General features: G+C 35.6%; 1 protein-coding gene across 12 annotated transcripts in view; it reads left to right on the top strand.

Annotated features, from left to right (window-relative positions):
• Positions 1 to 15234, top strand: part of CBLB (Cbl proto-oncogene B) — a 214594-nt gene extending 199360 nt beyond the window's left edge. For all 12 annotated transcript variants that reach the window (XM_038003260.2, XM_038003262.2, XM_038003261.2 and 9 more), the window contains 2 exons: positions 815 to 934; positions 11429 to 15234. In XM_038003260.2, coding sequence (XP_037859188.1) covers positions 815 to 934; positions 11429 to 11688 — 380 coding nt within the window. In that variant the 3' untranslated portion in view covers positions 11689 to 15234. The remainder of the gene's footprint in view (positions 1 to 814; positions 935 to 11428) is intronic.
• The last annotated feature ends 2557 nt before the right edge of the window (positions 15235 to 17791 follow it).

The following is a 17791-nucleotide window of genomic DNA, read 5'->3' as shown; positions in this document are numbered from 1 at the left end:
TGTAATACTATGAATGTTAAACCAGTTGGATTTATGGTGTTAATGATTTAATACAGCAACATTGACAAAATCTCTTTTTCTCCCTTTAGTTCCAGTTAGTAAATATCATATTTTTTACTATTTCAGATGCCCTGTCTCTGACTGCCAAGGTGGTAAATTATCACATTTTACTGTATATTCAAATATTAATTACTAAATGGCATAATTTTAACAATTAAATTGACTATTTTGTGAGCCAACTAACAACAATGATGTTAAGCATAGGATGCCCAATGTAATAATAAGCACCTTGTATGTACAGAAGATTTTACACACACAAATTCATTTAATCCACACACATCCAGAGTTTCAGGTCTGTTTTACAAATCTTGTATGCCCAGTGCTTAGAGAGATCAAGTAATTTGATAATACTCTTACAGGGAGGATCCAAACCCATGGTTTTATGTATGTTTGTTTGTTTTTTGCTTTTACTTTAGAACTTCTATATTGTACAGGTTGGATTGGGACAGAAAATGAAATTTAGAAACTCTTTTTATTGTCAACAATCTTATAATTAAACAAGATATCTGCAAAATATAAATATAAAACAAGTAGTTGGTATTATCTGGAAATAAATGTGAAGAGCATATTTAAGCAAGTGATGAATAAATTTGAAAATATGCAGGCAGTAAACAATGGTTAATATCAGTCATGAATTTAATTCTCTAATTTGTTTTTGAAAGCCATAATCTTCATGAAATAATTCTAGAGTCTTTTTCTTCAGCCAGTCAACAGAGATCATCCTTTTAATTTGAAATTTGTTTTTATTTTTAAGATCCCTTTGTTGATCTAGCAAGTGGCCAAGTTCCTTTGCCTCCTGCTAGAAGGTTACCAGGTGAAAATATCAAAACTAACAGAACATCACAGGACTATGATCAGCTTCCTTCATGTTCAGGTGAGTTAGTTGATAACAGTAACAATAATCCCTTATTGTTACATAGTGCTTTTATGCTTTTCAGAGCACCTTCTTATTCATTATATAATTTAATGAATGTTGTCCACCTAAGATAGTATTTTGATCATCTTTGCATTTTGCTTATGAAGCTTGCATTGTGAGAGGAATGGCTACAAAACTGCCTCATGGAAAAGAAAAATATCAAGCTTAATATTATCTTTGATCACTCAGTGGAGCCACTTCGTTGATTCAGAATGTATTCATTATCAAACTTTCCTTTTGTCTTAGATTTGGGAAATGGGGAAAATCTCTTTGTACATTGAAATGCTGTTGTATAGAAATCTCTGTGGAATTAATACTGGCACCAAACTATTCATTTTCTTAGCTTATTTAGGCCTCCAACAAGTGTTCCACTGACAGCCATCAAATAGAAGGATGTACCATTTTCATAAATACAAGTCATACTCATAACTATTAATAACAGAATGCTGCTTCTTTGCTTCTCGAGGAGGCTTTCCCTGAACATATCTAAATAGCCCCTATCTTCTGCAGTCATTTTCTTTCCTTTTTTGCTTTTTCTTCATAGCACCCATCACTACCTAAAATTTTGTTACTCAAAATTCATTTGCTTGACTGTTGGTTATCTTTCTCGTCTGCTCAAGTATTAACACTTTGAAGATAAGAATGTTGTTTGGTTCACTGCTTGTCCTAGTCAGTTCAGGCTATTATAACAGAATACCATAGATTGGACTGCCTAAACAGCAAACATATATGTCTCACAGTTCTGGGAGCTGGGAATTCCAAGATCCAAGAAGTACCAACATTCAGTGTCTAGTGAGGACCCTCTTCCGGGTTCATAGATAACTGCCTTCATACTGTGTCTTCACAAGGGCAAGGGAGTACTCTGGGATCTGTTTTGTAAGGAAACCAATCCCTTTCATGAGGGCTTCACCTGCATAATCTAATCACCTCCCAAAGGCCTACTCAGGTGTCCAACAGAGTGCCGAGCATGTGTTTCTTAGATGAATAGTTGGGGATGGGTGGGTGGGTGGGTGGATGGATGGATGGATGGATGGATGGATGGATGGATGGATGGATGAATGGATTTGAGTGGGCAAATAGGCAAAAGGAGGGAAGAATAGCCGATGTCTGTATTAAACTCAGCACACATATCTGATAAGCACTATTTTTGTCTCATATTTGTGAATATCAGAAGTTTTCCTATATGAACTTTTGTCTTATTTCAAAATTTTTTTAAGCTAAAACCTCAGTTGATAGAAGATTTGCTAATAGTAATAGCAATACATTCTGAAACTTCTGAATCAAGATAATTAATGAGCTGTTTTAAGAATTGTCAGTATGGTAGTTCTTATGTGCTCGATGCCATGCTTGGGAGATGCAGAAATCCCTGTGTAGTTTTATATGTTTAAATGCTTGCATATAACTCAGGAAAGCATAGAAAATCTTTTTAATCTTTTCAAATTTTGTCCGGTGTTCTCTTACCAGTTTGTTTCTAGTCATCCTAGGGTTTCATATATATCCATGATTAGCCTGAAATTCCAGTCAAAATAATTTGATGACAAAACATGAAAATCAAGAAAGAAAGACAGTATCTGACAGCTTCTGTATAACATAAGGAAGCATTTTTTTTTTAAAGAAAATAGCATTAAAATATAACTTCAAGCAAAGTGCTATGACTGATTTAAAATAACATATTCAGTACCACCAGCTCTGGATTAAAAGAAACGTACACTTTAGTTATGGGAAAAGTTGTGGCCAAAACACAGGGTTTTCACAGCTTCTTTACAGTTTGCTGCATAATAAGTGGGTGTTGTAGAGCCCAGAGGAACATCATTCACATATATGATTTCAAGCAGTGTGAATCCCGATTAGCATTACACTAGAAATGTCTGGAAGAACTTCAAATCACAAACCTTGTTGAAATATCCCCGAATAGCCATTTGCCAGAAGCCTGAACTGGTTTTTACCTAAGTAATAAAAGAATCCTGACTATTACTCTGAGGGCCCCAGCTAGCTGTGACATCAAATATTTCAGTCTACTCCCTAAATTCTCTTTACAAACACAGTCAACCACAGAAAATAAGATACTTTTTTCCAACAGATGTTTGTTTACATGAAGCTCACAGGCCTACCAGGCTGTTGACTAGTTTATTTCACATCAGCAGAGAGACTGAGCTTGCCTTCTAGATGAGGTCTTTCCATTCAGCCCTTGAGACTGAATGCATATATGCCTTTAGGATTCTAATAGCTCTTATTTTGCAGTAATTAATCTGTTTTTATTAAGGCCTTTTTAAGATGACCAAATGGGGGTTCTGGTATGACTGCTATACCTTATGAATTCAACTTCTGTTATCACTTATGGCTGTGTAAATAATTGATAGTGACTTATTTATGGATAGGCTTCTATGGAAAGCATATTTCTAAAGAATTTTAAAATGTAGGTTCATTGATTTTAAAATATCTCCCTTGTTTTATCTAAAAAGTATGTCTGCATGTATACGTATCTCTACATATATAAAGAGCCTTTTAAATGTTTATTACACCCAAAGGAAAATATTTTATAGTTTTCTTAAGGTTTTTTTAAAATGTATAATTGAAATTTAAATATATGAACGTATCATAGGTAGCCCAGATATAAGAAGAGCTTACCAGCGCATGTTAAATTCACATAGACCTGTATATAGGACAAATATTTTTGCTAATAATATGCTTGTTTCTCTACATGGTTGTATTATTCACATGGGGCTCATGTCTCTTCTGTGTATGAGGTTTTATAAATTTCGCAGTTTGCTTTCCCTTGTTGTAAGACATACTGTACTACAGTTTGAATACCATTCTTTGAAAACTCTAAAACGCTTATGTTAATGAAGTGCACCATTCACTCTTGAGGTGATTTTTCATATTGTTAGTATGTAGAAGGAAGTTCAAGGTAACACTTGAAAACAATGCTAGATTTTAGCACAACTCACATGTGTGTGAAACTATTAAAAGACCTTATTGCCAAATAAGCCAATCTCATTATAAAATAAAGGAGATCTCATTACAAAAGGAATTAATTTCAATACTACTATTAGTTTACTAGCTTAAAGGAGAATTGATGGAATAGTGAATAAATTTTATATTAGGACCAAATATTCAATAGTTTCTCTCTCTTGTGATCTCAGTTGAAAATCATGGCTTCACTTCACACAAGGGTTGTAATTTTAAGGTAGATTATATGTCTTTAAGATTTTCTGTTTCAACAAAGGAAATGGCAATGTTGCGTTTTCCCACAGTTCAGCTACGTGAAATACCGGGGCATACAGACAGCTTCAGTTTGAAAGTCAGAGAACCTAGAGTTGTTTTCCTTACAAATCTAATACTAAATAACCATTTTCTATATATATTTAAAACAATATATGTGATTTTTTTGTTTGTAATTTAGTTTATTAAATCATGTCCTTCTATAAGTATTTCCTTTTTTTTTTTTTTTTTTTTTTTTTTTTTTTGAGATGGAGTCTCACTCTGTTGCACAGGCTGGAGTGCAATGGCTCAATCTTGGCTCACTGCAACCTCCGCCTCCCGGGTTCAAGCTATTCTCGTGCCTCAGCTTCCTGAGTAGCTGGGATTACAGGCACCCACCATCATGCCCAGCTAATTTTTGTATTTTTAGTAGAGACGGAATTTCACCATGTTGGCCAGGCTGGTCTCGAACTCCTGACCTTGTGATCTGCCCACCTCAGCCTCCTAAAGTGCTGGGATTACAGACGTGAGCCACTGCACGTGACCGGCAGTAATTCAACCTTATGGCATAAAAATGAGTCCCAAAATTAACTGATCCAACTTCTGGTAGAATAACAAAGTTATTATAATGTGTTTGAGATTTCTTTTATTCGTTGATCAATTAAATTTATTTATTTTTTTTCTAATTCTGTTATTGTTATAGTTGAGAAGGTCAGTAGTCTAAGAGTTTTGATGTCTGTTCCAAGAATTGTGGCTGTTTTACTAAGTAGATTTAGAAAGTATATTTCAGATAATATGTACAATATTATTTTATCTAATTAAAATTTGTTAAGTTTGTTAAGCATATACTATAGTCCTGATGCTTTGCTAAGTATTTTAGATTCAGATATATAAATTTTATATAAGTTAATATATATAATTGTATTTATATAGTTATACACTAAAATATAAATATTCATGTTATTTTATTTAATAATGTATATTTTATATTATCTATTTATAATTATACATTTATATATTTAATATTTTATACAAATACATGGTTACATAATATTGTATATTATACATATAATATAAATCAACATATTTTTACTGTGTAATATAGAAATAGATATAATTTTGTTTCTCATAACCACTCTGAAATATATACACACACACACACACACACACACACACATATATATATATATATTTTTTTTTTTTGGAGACAGAGTCTTGCTGTGTCACCCAGGCTGGAGCACAGTGGTGCAATCCTGTCTTACTGCAACCTCCACATCCCAGGTTCAAACAATTCTCCTGTCTCAGCCTCCCAAGTAGCTGGGACTACAGGCAATTATTGTATTTTTAGTAGAGACGGAGTTTCACCATTTTAGTCAGGCTGGTCTTGAACTCCTGACCTCAGGTGATCCTCTTGCCTCAGCCTCCTAAAGTGCTGGGATTATAGGCATGAGCCAATGAGCACAGCCTGAAATAGATATTGTTAATGTCAATTTATAGAAGAAAGAAAGACACAGCAAAGGTTAGTAACTAACTCAAGCTACTGCAGAAAGTATAAGTGTGACAGAATTTAAATCAGTTTCAGTTTTTTAAAAAGTTGTTAATAAATAAAGTTTATGTTGTTATCCTATCAGCATGCCAAAATTAAGTTAGAAAAAAATGTACACATGCATGTCACAAGAATTGCTAAACTGAGTTTGGAGATGTTCAGTGGTAAAATCATGATAATAGTGATGGAATAGTCGTGATGACAAAGAAATGGAGGGTTTTAGAAATAGTAAAACTGTACTAGAGATTTCAAAATCGAGATTCTGATTATCTTTCACACGACCTTAGGAAAGCCACCCACTGTGTGCTTCCTATACTTTTCACATGAGCAAAATCAATCTCTGGTTCTCAGTCTTAGACACTTGTACAACTGAGGCCTTTAAGAGTATCAGAGGAGATCTGAGACGATTTTGTTGGTGGTGGTAGTTTTTCTATTTATGCACATACTATATATACATTGGAAAATAAAAAGAAATTACAGAGAAAATAATAAGAAAAAGCAATCACTTGTAACCCTATCAATAAGGAACATTATTGCCATTTTCAAGTATAACCTTGTAATGTTTTGTCTGTGCACATTTCACTTATGATCTCAAGATCAAACTCAATATGTCAATTCTGTCTCAATTCCATTTAAGAGTATTATAAATATTTTACTGCATCATTTTAAAAAATGTCATTTTAAATTATTGTTTGACAGTCCCTTATTTTTATGTGCTATCAAATACATTTTTAACATTTTGAAACCATAACAGAAACCCTAACTTTATATACAAGAAAACTTTCACGTTAAATCCCTTTGCTATTGTCTAGATATGTAGAAGCTCAGTGTTACACTTATTGTTGAACATGATCCAGTATAATAGAAAATGGGAAAATGTATTCATCAATACAATAGCATTTGCTTATTAGACACATCTTTCAAAATATAGACAAAAAGAAAACCCAACCCAATCTTTATATGATGAGGGGAGTAATAAAGGCTTTTTGTGGCAAAATAATTGACAGCCACTGAAATGAACTATTCTCAATTCTTTAATTAGAGGTTATGTAGATATACAGCAGTGTGTCTCACTTTAAAAATTATGGTCTGCCTATGGGTCTTTTGGACACTGCTTTGTTTTTTTTTTTTTTTCCCTAATAAGCTTTCTGTCCCCAGGAAAAATGACAGTTTAATACCACAGATGTGCTTAGTAGACATAGAGATAGAGATATATCTCTATGTACTATGGCTCTTGGGAAGGCCACAAACCATATTAGCATATAAATTTTTTTTTTCATCCCACAAGTTCCAATGATTGCCCCCGCCTAGAATGTATGACCTCGAGTAATCATTCTAGGTATTATTCCAACCATGTTATGCTAATTCCCATGCCATCCAGTATTGTTCTGTATGTCACTCTGTTGGAGGCTGAAAGAATGAGGGTGGTGATCAACTCAGTATACCACTGGAGGCTATACGAGTAAACAGCAAACTGTTCTCCTAAAAGAATGTTGGGAAACTGACAAACTGCGTCTGCTGCCCAGAAGGGATGCTGAGGGCAGTCAGGACCCAGGCATAAGTGTTGCTTGTGATTAGGCACATCTGAAGCCTGTTAACAATAATGTGAACCTGTGATCAGTCAAGCAGCTGACCAATCATTACCTCCTCCCCCTCCCTGCTTTTTCTACCCAATAAATACAAAGGGCTGTAGAAGCTCAGGGTGCTGCCTTTGCTCACTAGAAGCAGGGAGCTCTCTTCTTCTTCCCCAACCCTTTCCTTAAAACAGTTTCTTTTGTTTTTTTTTGTTGTTGTTGTTATCATTTCTGTGTCTGTCCCTTTGTTCAGTCTTGTAATGAGGGACTCAGGCAGTAACAGTAGTAACTGTCCTAATGATAGTCTCATACAGTAACGGTAGTAACTGTTGTAATGAAGGTCTCCAAGTAGTAACAGCAGTTAACTGTGTAGTGAAGGTCTCAAGTAGTAACAGTAGTAACTCTCCTAATGATGGTCTCAAGTAGTAACAGTAGTAACTGTTGCAGTGACGGTCTCAAGTCGTAACAGTGGTGTAGTAACTGTCTTATTGATGATCTACCACATCACTCTGTTCTTTCATACGCTCAGAAAAGGAAAGCTGAATCAAAATTTACTCCGAAACCAGGGCTTCTCAAATCTTTCTTTCTCAAAGAAGAATTTACAGTAAACAACAAAGGACTGGGGCATTAGGTAGAAGAGGTCAATATTTAGTTTTTTAGTGCAAGACATTGTTTCTGTTTTATCTCAAAAATTTGTGCAAACTTTGTATTTTACTCCTTAGTGTATCTGTATTCATTTCAGTGCTTTAAAATATTAATGACCTTATATCCTTTAATAAAATTGGTACCCCAGAAGATGTACTACTTACATCCTGTGGCTCACATTCTTGTACTTATTTTGATACTGCTGTAATTAGTCGTAGGAGTTCAAAAATACCTTGAACATGGATGTTAGCACTAGAACAAACACATGCTCTTCCAAAATAACTATTTTTAAGGATGATGTGTATTCAGGTACAGAAATTCCATAGGGTTGATAAAATTTATAGTTATTTCATTGTGCTCCCAAACTGCAGTATAATAACTTTTAGGGGAACAGAAGATAGTTTCATCTTCATTTCATTGCTTCCTTCCACTATCCTACACATTTGAAAGTGCTAAAGTAAATGAGGACCTGGTGTAATCCACTTCTAGATACTGTGAAAAAGAAAAATGGAGAAAGTGAAGGCTGCATCTGAGCTTTGGGAAGAGACAGAGTGATTGGTTCTAAGCAATTTGCTTTTATGGTCAATGCGGAAATGATCCCCTTTTTAACAACTAGTAGTTCAGGTTACACTAGATCTTGCTTTTTAATATTCTTCTAGAAGGCTTTCTGTAGAATCAGATACTCACAACAAAACTTCTTTCATACTTCTCTGGCATTCCTGTTAATTTATAGTAATTACTGGTCTATAGCATTTGAGTATAGCACTTATCATTATAAACATTAATTCATTGTTCTTTCTTTTTAATGGTCTCCTCAGTCCATATACTGTATATTACATTAATTCTCATACTACCTGATTGAAAAGGGATAAATAATACCTCTAAACACAGATATGTAAAAGTAGATTTGGAGAATGAGAATTGTGAAAGTAAATTGCTTAGCCCAAGATCTTAGTGACCAAACTGAGATTTAAGATTTAATTGCCAATTATACTACTTATTAGAGGCATTCCTGGCTGTCATGAATACTATTATTCATCCCACTTGTATACACAGCTGTTCGTTTCAAACATGCCTGGCATTCGTGTGCACATCTCAGTATCCTGGACAGACAAAATAACTATTAAAAATCTCTTAGAAAATTACCTGTAGAAAACAAGTTAATTGTTTTCAAAGTCTAGGTACTTTTGTATCAAAGTCTAGGTACTTTTCTCATCTAAAAGTGTCTCAGGAGACATGATTTAAATGTATGAATTTTTTGGTAATTGATTAAAGGAAAGCTTTCAATAATTTCTAATAGTTTTTGAAAATGATTAAAAGCAAAACACAATTTATTGTCCATTCCTTTATGATATAATGAAAATACTTAATAGGAAAATAAATGGAACTACAAAACATACTAAGAGATGCAATTTAGCAGACGATAATAGTTTGAGATGTTTAATTACAGATCCAAGAAACAGTATAGATATTAGCAAGGACCAGAAATTATATGTTCTTACATATGGGCATACTTTAATATACATTGTCTACAGCTATAATATTTTTTAAAACTGGACATTTTGTTACAAAAAAGGAATAATTTAAAATAAGACTGTCATCATGGCCGGGCGTGGTGGCTCACGCCTATAATTTTAGCACTTTGGGAGGCCAAGATGGAAGGATTGCTTGAGGACAGGAGTTCGAGACCAGCCTAGTCAACATAATGAGACTTCATCTCATTAAAAAAAAAAAAGACATACTATTTGTTGTGGAAACAATGCTTTTATCCTAGAGGCTTTGTTTTATATATGTTATATTGATATTGCTAGAATTGTATATAGGATGATATTTTTACAAGTTACCTTCTCATGGAAAAATATACGTCTTTTGATTTAGAAAGGAAAAATATTAAATAATACATTAGATTAGCTTTTGTTATTTAAACTTATTATTATTGAAAATATCCGCTTACAGTATCTCCTGAAGCCATTGGGAAAGTTGCTGAGGCAGCAGAAGTGGGGAGACAAGATGGGAACATTAAGTACGAGACATTTGGCCTTTAACCTCAGATCACCATTCACTTAACTGTGTCCTTGAGTTTGTTGTTTGGCATTTGTCAGTGGTCTAGGAGAAAGGTGTTAAATATTGTTGTCTAGATAGTCTTTCAATCCATAAGTGTATTTCATGACATAAAGCTGACATTTTAAAATGTATATCTGGACCAAGCACAGTGGCTCATTCCTTTAATCCCAGCACTTTGGAAGGCCAAGGTGGGTGGATCACTTGAGGTCAGGAGTTCAAGACCAGTCTGATCAATATGGTGAAACCCTGTCTCTACTAAAAAAAATACAAAATTAACCAGGCCTGGTGGCGCACGCCTGTAATCCCAGCTACTTGGCAGTCTGAGGCAGAAGAATTGCTTGAACTCGTGAGGTAGAGGTTGCAGTGAGCCAAGACTGCGCCATTGCACCCCAGCCTGGGCAACAAGAGCAAAACTCCATCTCAAAAAAAAAAAAAAAAGTATACATGCATATGTATAGTGTGTGTGTATATTTTTTGTCTAGGCTTTTGAGATAAAGTGCTATACCCAACCAGGAAATACATGATGAAAGTGCCCTGTCAAGTTAGCTAGCCAGTGACCTGGGACCTTTTCTTTTTCCTTAAGGTTACTGTCCATTCATGGGTACCAGTGTCATTAGTTTAAACTGGAGGCTGTATTATCACCAAGGGACTGATCTAGAACCCAATTCTCTACTCCTAATATGTGTTCTAGGTTTGCTCGTTCTTGAGCAAAACAACTTACATTGCAATCTGTATAAAGTGTTGGAACAAAGCACTGAGTTTCCTTCTGTTCAACCTGTTGACTACAGTAGAGTCAAAGCATTTACTATTTTGTTGTTGTTTTTTTTTTCCCTCCTAGCATCAGTAAGGCACAGATTATTAACTTGAAAAATCAGCTAGGAAGATGCTACAGAGCATCTGTTTTAGAGCAGTTCTGCTGTGATATGATTGGGACTCAGGACCTGTGGGAATGGTCTGCCATGGATATCTGTGAGCTTGTAAACATAGTTTCCTCTCATAGAAACCTCCCAAGATTGTTCTTCTGGAGAACCATCAACCAGAGCCTGTGCTGTAGTAGAACGTGAACTATATTGCTAAACAAAGTGAAAGCCTTCCCTTTTTAGATAGTTATTTTGATTATTTTTTTCTTTCTCTATCTCTCTGACTACATATGGCCTGAAGAATAAAATGTGGAATAGAGAAGGAAATGTGTAAATTTCTCAGTGGAACTACCAACACACTGTACCTTAATTTTCTGTTGTTCAAAATGAGGATAATACTGCCTATCCCACAATAGTATGGAAAAATTGAAAAAGAAAGTTTTATTTGTAAAGAAAACAAGAAATAATATTTCCATAGGAAATGAGATAATGCTGTTATGTTGTCTTGCCCTCATTTTTATCTCACTGTCTAAATGGTATCTCTCTTTAAAAATCTGCACAGATGGTTCACAAGCACCAGCTAGACCCCCTAAACCACGACCCCGCAGGACTGCACCAGAAATTCACCACAGAAAACCCCATGGGCCTGAGGCGGCATTAGAAAATGTCGATGCAAAAATTGCCAAACTCATGGGAGAGGGTTATGCCTTTGAAGAGGTGAAGAGAGCCTTAGAGATAGCCCAGAATAATGTCGAAGTTGCCCGGAGCATCCTCCGAGAATTTGCCTTCCCTCCTCCAGTATCCCCACGTCTAAATCTATAGCAACCAGAACTGTAGACACCAAAATGGAAAGCAATCGACATATTCCAGGAGTGTGGAAATGAGAGAACTGAGACGGAATTCAAGCGAGAAGTGTCTCCTCCTCGTGTAGCAGCTGGAGAAGCGGCTTGGGAGCGCAGCTTCTCAGAGGAGACCGATGCTTGCTCAGGATGTCGACTGCTGTGGCTTCCTTGTTTTTGCTAGCCATATTTTTAAATCAGGGTTGAACTGACAAAAATAATTTAAAAACGTTTACTTCCCTTGAACTTTGAACCTGTGAAATGCTTTTCCTTGTTTACAATTTGGCAAAGTTGCGGTTTGTTCTTGTTTTTAGTTTAGTTTTGTTTTGGGTTTTTGATACCTGTACTGTGTTCTTCACAGACCCTTTGTAGCATGGTCAGGTCTGCTGTAACATTTCCCACCAGCTCTCTTGCTGTCCACATCAACAGTTAAATCATTTATTCATTTGGCTCTCTACCATCCCCAGGCCCTGCCCAGGTCCAGTTCCATTTCTCCCATTCACAAGATGCTTTAAAGGTTCTGATTTTCAACTGATCAAACTAATGCAAAAAAACAAAACAAAAAAAATTCTGTGTTCTTCACTACTGAGTTTCTTCTTTGGAAACCATCACTATTGAGAGATGGAGAAAACCTGAATGTATAGAGCATTTATTTGTCAATAAACTGCCTTTTGTAAGGGGTTTTCACATAACATCGAGGAGCTTCCCTTTTTAGTTTAAGCTTTGTGACCTTTAATCCTCCATATTCTCATGTCTGTCATCCCAGGGTTTCACAACTGTAAAAATCTACAATACTAGAAAGCAGCTACTACAGATGTGGAAGATGTAACACTTGTATAAGACAATGCTGTACTGAAGTTATATAACAAGGCCCTCTGATACTTATGCCTACATTACTTTGAGGGATGCTGAATGAGAGGGCACTCTCCCTGAAATATATTAATAATTCTCAGATAAAATTATGGGCATACCTTTTCTGAAGTGGAATTAGAGTTCATTTCCCATTTGAGTGATTACATTCTAGCTCCTGAGAGCTATGGGAACCAGTTCATACTGCAGTGGAAACATTAACTCTTTGATGCACTGTTAAGTGTCAAGGCTACTACTGTGGCGATGTTTTTTGCAAAGTTCTCAGTAATTTCCTCTCTGCAATCAAATTAGAGTTCATATTTAATTTTCAGATTCTCTCATTCATTGCTCCACACTGCTCTGTCAAATCAGGTGAAAGAAATTAATACAGTTTTACCTTTTTTACAAAATGGTGGTTGGTTCGTCAGACACCATGTTATTACTCTTAATAAATCTACAACTATTTATTGAGCATCTGTGATGTGCTTGGTGCTATTAGGCACTGTGTTTTTAAAGCACAAACTCTCAAAAGCTGATTCCAGCGTAATGTTTTATTTTTGTTTTTCTGTATTTTTTATGACAAAGTGTCTGATAAGACAAAGCCTGGAAAGTTTCCCCCAAAGCTTTAGAATTTAGAATTAGCTGTTACTCATTTCTAATGAGAAATTAATGGAGAAATGAGATAAAATCATCTCTGTGTAAGTGCTTGAAGCCACAGAAAGTTTTCTAAATACGGACTAATTGTGGGTTTGTGCATATTTCTGTGTCTCCCCTTTTCACTTCACACCCACTGTGATATACAAAGATGCATCAGATAGTGAGCCTGCCTTCAGGACTTGGAAGGACATGACTGAACATCTAGTAGATCTGGTGGAAATTAATGTTATACAAAGGACATGTAGACTAAGTTGACCCTGGGAGAGGAGTTAATGCATTCCTTTGCAAAGTGACATGTGCCCTTTTTTTTTTTTTTTTTTTTTTTTTTTTGACAGTCTTGCTTTCATGGTATGAGATGAGAACTCACAGGCCTTGGGTAATTTCTGCTTTTGTATGAATTTTTTCAGATGGTTCTGAGCTGGTTATGTCCCTGGAGGGGAATTTTTCGTCTGCCTTAGATGTTCTTCCCAGAAGTAGGTATATGAGCGAAGTTTTTTACACTTTTAAAATTGTATTGGCACGTTTTCTTTTGCTTTATGAACCCCTGTTTTGTCATTGTGATTTTTCACTTGTTTTAACAGTTTCAGATGTCACCTTGGAGTAGCACAGTTTATTTTGGCCTTTTTATGATTGCTGCTGATAGGTACAATCTAAAAGCCAAAAGTTGCCACTTCATTGTCATAACATTGTTATAACATTCCTAATAGAGAATGATGTAAAATAAGAATGTTAGAAAACAGCACATTCTCATTCCGTTTATAAATAATATTTGAAAATTTCCAGTGAGAATTAAAAAAGAAGGACTGGTGATGATATAGCAAACCTGGACCTGAAATTTGTGGGAGGGATATCTATTTTGCAGAGAAAATTTACCAGCCTCCACCAAATCTCTGCATCTTGTACTCAATAGCAACCATTAGTATTGTCATTTGAAAAGAATGAATCAAAAATTCATACAGAATGGAATGAAAAGAGGAAACCTTTCTATTAAACACTGTCAACAAAGACCCATTGCTATCTATCACCTATGAAATTAAACCTAAAAAAATTTTTTTTTGAGAAAATAATTAAATGTTTTTTTATTGTAAAAGCGACTGATAGTTGATGTTTGGAAGTGATCCAGACTTTGTTTCACTGTGATTCAAAAAGTTAGACATTCCTTCCATTTCTCAAGATTTGGTAACGCAAATATTTTTTTAAGTCAGCATTTCATATAATTCATAAAATTAAGACAAATTAATTTATTGATATCTGGCCAATGTGAACCCTTCTCACCCAACCCAAACATGTTCTGGAGGTAGAAGGACTTATCCTCAATTATATTCCAGTAAATTTATCGCCATAATCTGTTTTTTCCCCTAATGTATGATATATCCTCACCAAATTTTTCTAGAATTGAATAAAAGCAGTTTTTGCTTAACTTGAATTTCCTTCCACAAATACGACCTTCAGCTCTTCCCTCTCCGTTTCTCTTCTGCCCACATTGCAAATAGTCTTCATAATAGAGCCCTCATTGCAACTTAAAAGGGTCCCATTTGTTAACTCAGCATTTCATATACCAAGAACACTTGCAAAGATTTGTTCGTAATGTGAATTTTTTATTTTTCAGTTCCAGAAACATTTCCTACAGTTTGAACGTTACTTTTTTATCTCAGATTTTCAACTTGAAGCTTTGATTTGCACTGAATTAACTTGGTTAAAATGTTAGTTTCTCTTCAGCTAACAGATTTGAAAGCAAATTACAGTATATTTGAATAATTCAGGTACTGCCTGTTGACCTGGAATTTTAGTGATTCTGGGAAAGTTTTCCAGACAAAGACACCGATAGAGTGAAGGGTTTTTTCCCCAATTACTATTTTATTGTTTTTTTAAATGCCTTTTTAAAACTTGTGTAATGTGGCAAAATAGTCACATGTTCCATTAATTTATATTTTCTTCATTCCTTTTCAATTCTGGTTATTATGTAACCTCAACTATTTTATCTGTTCTTTTAAGGTATTTTATAAAATGAACATTAACCAAATGCAGAGTTGGTATTTTATTTTTCAAATGAACACAAAAATTTTAGAGCATTTCTATGTTGTAAGTTTTCTTCTTCATGTCTAATTGAACAAAGTGGTGCAAGGTATACCCACCCTAGGTAATTTAGTTATTAAATACCAAAATCATAATTTTAAGATAGCATAATAGATAAAATTGTCCCTATGTCATAGATTTGAAAGTCAAAGGTGTATCAAGGTTCCAAGTAAGAAATATCCTATCTAGGAAATGCTGAAAGTCTTCAGGATGATGTACTATAATATATAATTAATTGATAATTGAGGGTGCTGATCAACCGTACCATCTGGTCTTTAAAATCCCCATTTCTTAAATCATTTTTTCACTGATCAGTATATAGTGGAGAGAGAACAACAGAGATAACAATGTTAATAACTGCTATGATATTAAGAATCATGGCAGAATGTTGTGAAAGTAATTGTTACATGCAAAATTCCATGCATAGCAATAACAGTTACTTCCTGGAGGCACATACCGTGAAATGGGAGACACACATAAGCAAGTAATTCCAATACAAAAATGTTGTGTACAACGTACCACATTGTACTAGAATTATGTCTATATGGTAAGTGCTTAAGAACTAATTATTGAGCCCTTACTATGTGTAAGGAGTTTAGTGTCAAAGCATTTAATGCTTTCGACAGCCCTGCCTGTTTTAGGACTGTGGAAGAGAAGTTGGGAATGATGTTTCTCATAGAAAGTTTGAGAACCCATAAGATTAAGTAGTCTTTTGTAAGCCTAAAAGGAGCAAGGTTTTGTTGTTGATATTAAGAAAGAAATTCAGAGTTAAAGCTTTTCAAATAGGAAGAACACACATAATAAAATACTGTTTTTTAAGCAAAGGTGAGATGCCGCTTATCATTAGTTCAGTGCTTTGAGAAGACTGTTCTCCTAGCCCCCCCGAGAAACCTCTGTGGGACTCATTAAGAGACTGGTGGCAGAACTTCCACTCCTGTGTCCTAAGAGTCATCATAAGCAGAAGAGGATGGACTGGGGGGGTACCTGGGAATAGTGAGTGATGACTGAGAATGTTCTGAGTTTGGTCCACCTCTCCCAATTCAACTAATGATAGCTCCCAGAGAGCACCAATTGTAGATATTAGGGAACTGGCATTTTATTCTATTAGAGTCCATACAGTGGACTTACTGATGTGCCATCTGTGGTTATTAGAGCAGGGTAGAACAAAACTAGAGAGGAGTCAGCAGTCAATCAGGTAATAAGCATCCCCACCATTGGGAGGACAAGGATACATCATACTCCCCGGGGACAGGCAGAGCCCTGTCAAGGCAACTGAGCTGGAGTTGTCTTGGCAGGACCCAAGGAGGCTTCCTGCCAGCCACAGTAACCCAAGCAGCAAGAGACTTTGGGGTATGCATTGCTGGACCAGGCACAAGGAAGTCAAGCCAGTGGATATCTGATGTATCTGATGTATCAGACACTAACCGAGTGGCCTCCCACTTGAGCTTGACAACAAAGTCCACATTTGAGAACTTACCGCATGGGGCAAAATACAAAATCAAACATGCCCTATAATAGCACTTGTAAAAATAATTCTACTTCTTCCCTAAAGTCTTCTTCCCCTACCCCAATCCCAAAGAAGCAGAAATGTCAGAATGAAGAGTGGTAAAAAAGGGTTTATCTTGCTCTTTCTCTGCTCCTAGTCCCTGCGGTTAAGGGCTGCCCAACACTGGGAGAGAGTGGACAGGCTAGACTGAATTAGAATGCAGGTAATTAAACAAGGAAAGATAAAAATTAATAGTCAAAATAAGTGATTACAGAAAAAAATCTCAACATACCATGTTGGCAGCCCACAAGGTTCAAGATGTTTAGTAAATTACTAAAAAAAACATAAAAACATAGACATTTCATTTCAAATGAACTTCAGTGGTTTCCTTAGCTTAACAAAAAGTATTTATAGTCAGATAGCCATTATTAGAGGGTCCTCTGGTGAGATGGTGTGGATTGGACAGATGCATTTTATTTCTCTGGAAATACTTCCTGCCTGGCAGGCTCAGAGAGCTCACCCCTCGAGATGCAAATTCTACCTAAAGCCCCCCACAGTCTCTTGAGCAGAGACCCTCTCCTCTGTCCCTCAGCAGTGCAGGGCCCAATCTCACCCCGTTCTCCCTTCACTACAAGCATTGCTTCCCCCTCAGTAAACTCTTCAACCCTCATTTGTTAGCTTGTTTACGAAGTAAACATCAGGGAAGTAAATATCAGGGACATGAAGTAAGGACAGGAAGTAAATATCAGGGACATGAAACAAAACGTCTGGCAGCGACTTCCCCAGGACATCGGTGACTGTCCTCAAACTACTCTCAAAAGGAGCTTACGTTTCCCTAAAGAACCATTCCAATGTAAGATACAAAGTATCCTTGCAGAAAATTAAACTTAACCACAAGTGCCTAGGCCCTAGGCTATTTAGACATGAATCAAAAACAGCAGTACCAAGGCACTTACTTGTATAAATGTTTAATCAAGAGTGATGCTTAATGTCTATCTGGAATTTCTTGCAAAAAAAA

Source organism: Chlorocebus sabaeus, chromosome 22 (genome assembly GCF_047675955.1).
Source record: "Chlorocebus sabaeus isolate Y175 chromosome 22, mChlSab1.0.hap1, whole genome shotgun sequence".
Lineage (NCBI taxonomy): Eukaryota > Metazoa > Chordata > Mammalia > Primates > Cercopithecidae > Chlorocebus > Chlorocebus sabaeus.
The sequence above is the reverse complement of the archived record's forward strand: the minus strand, read 5'-3'. Positions and strand labels throughout refer to the sequence as shown.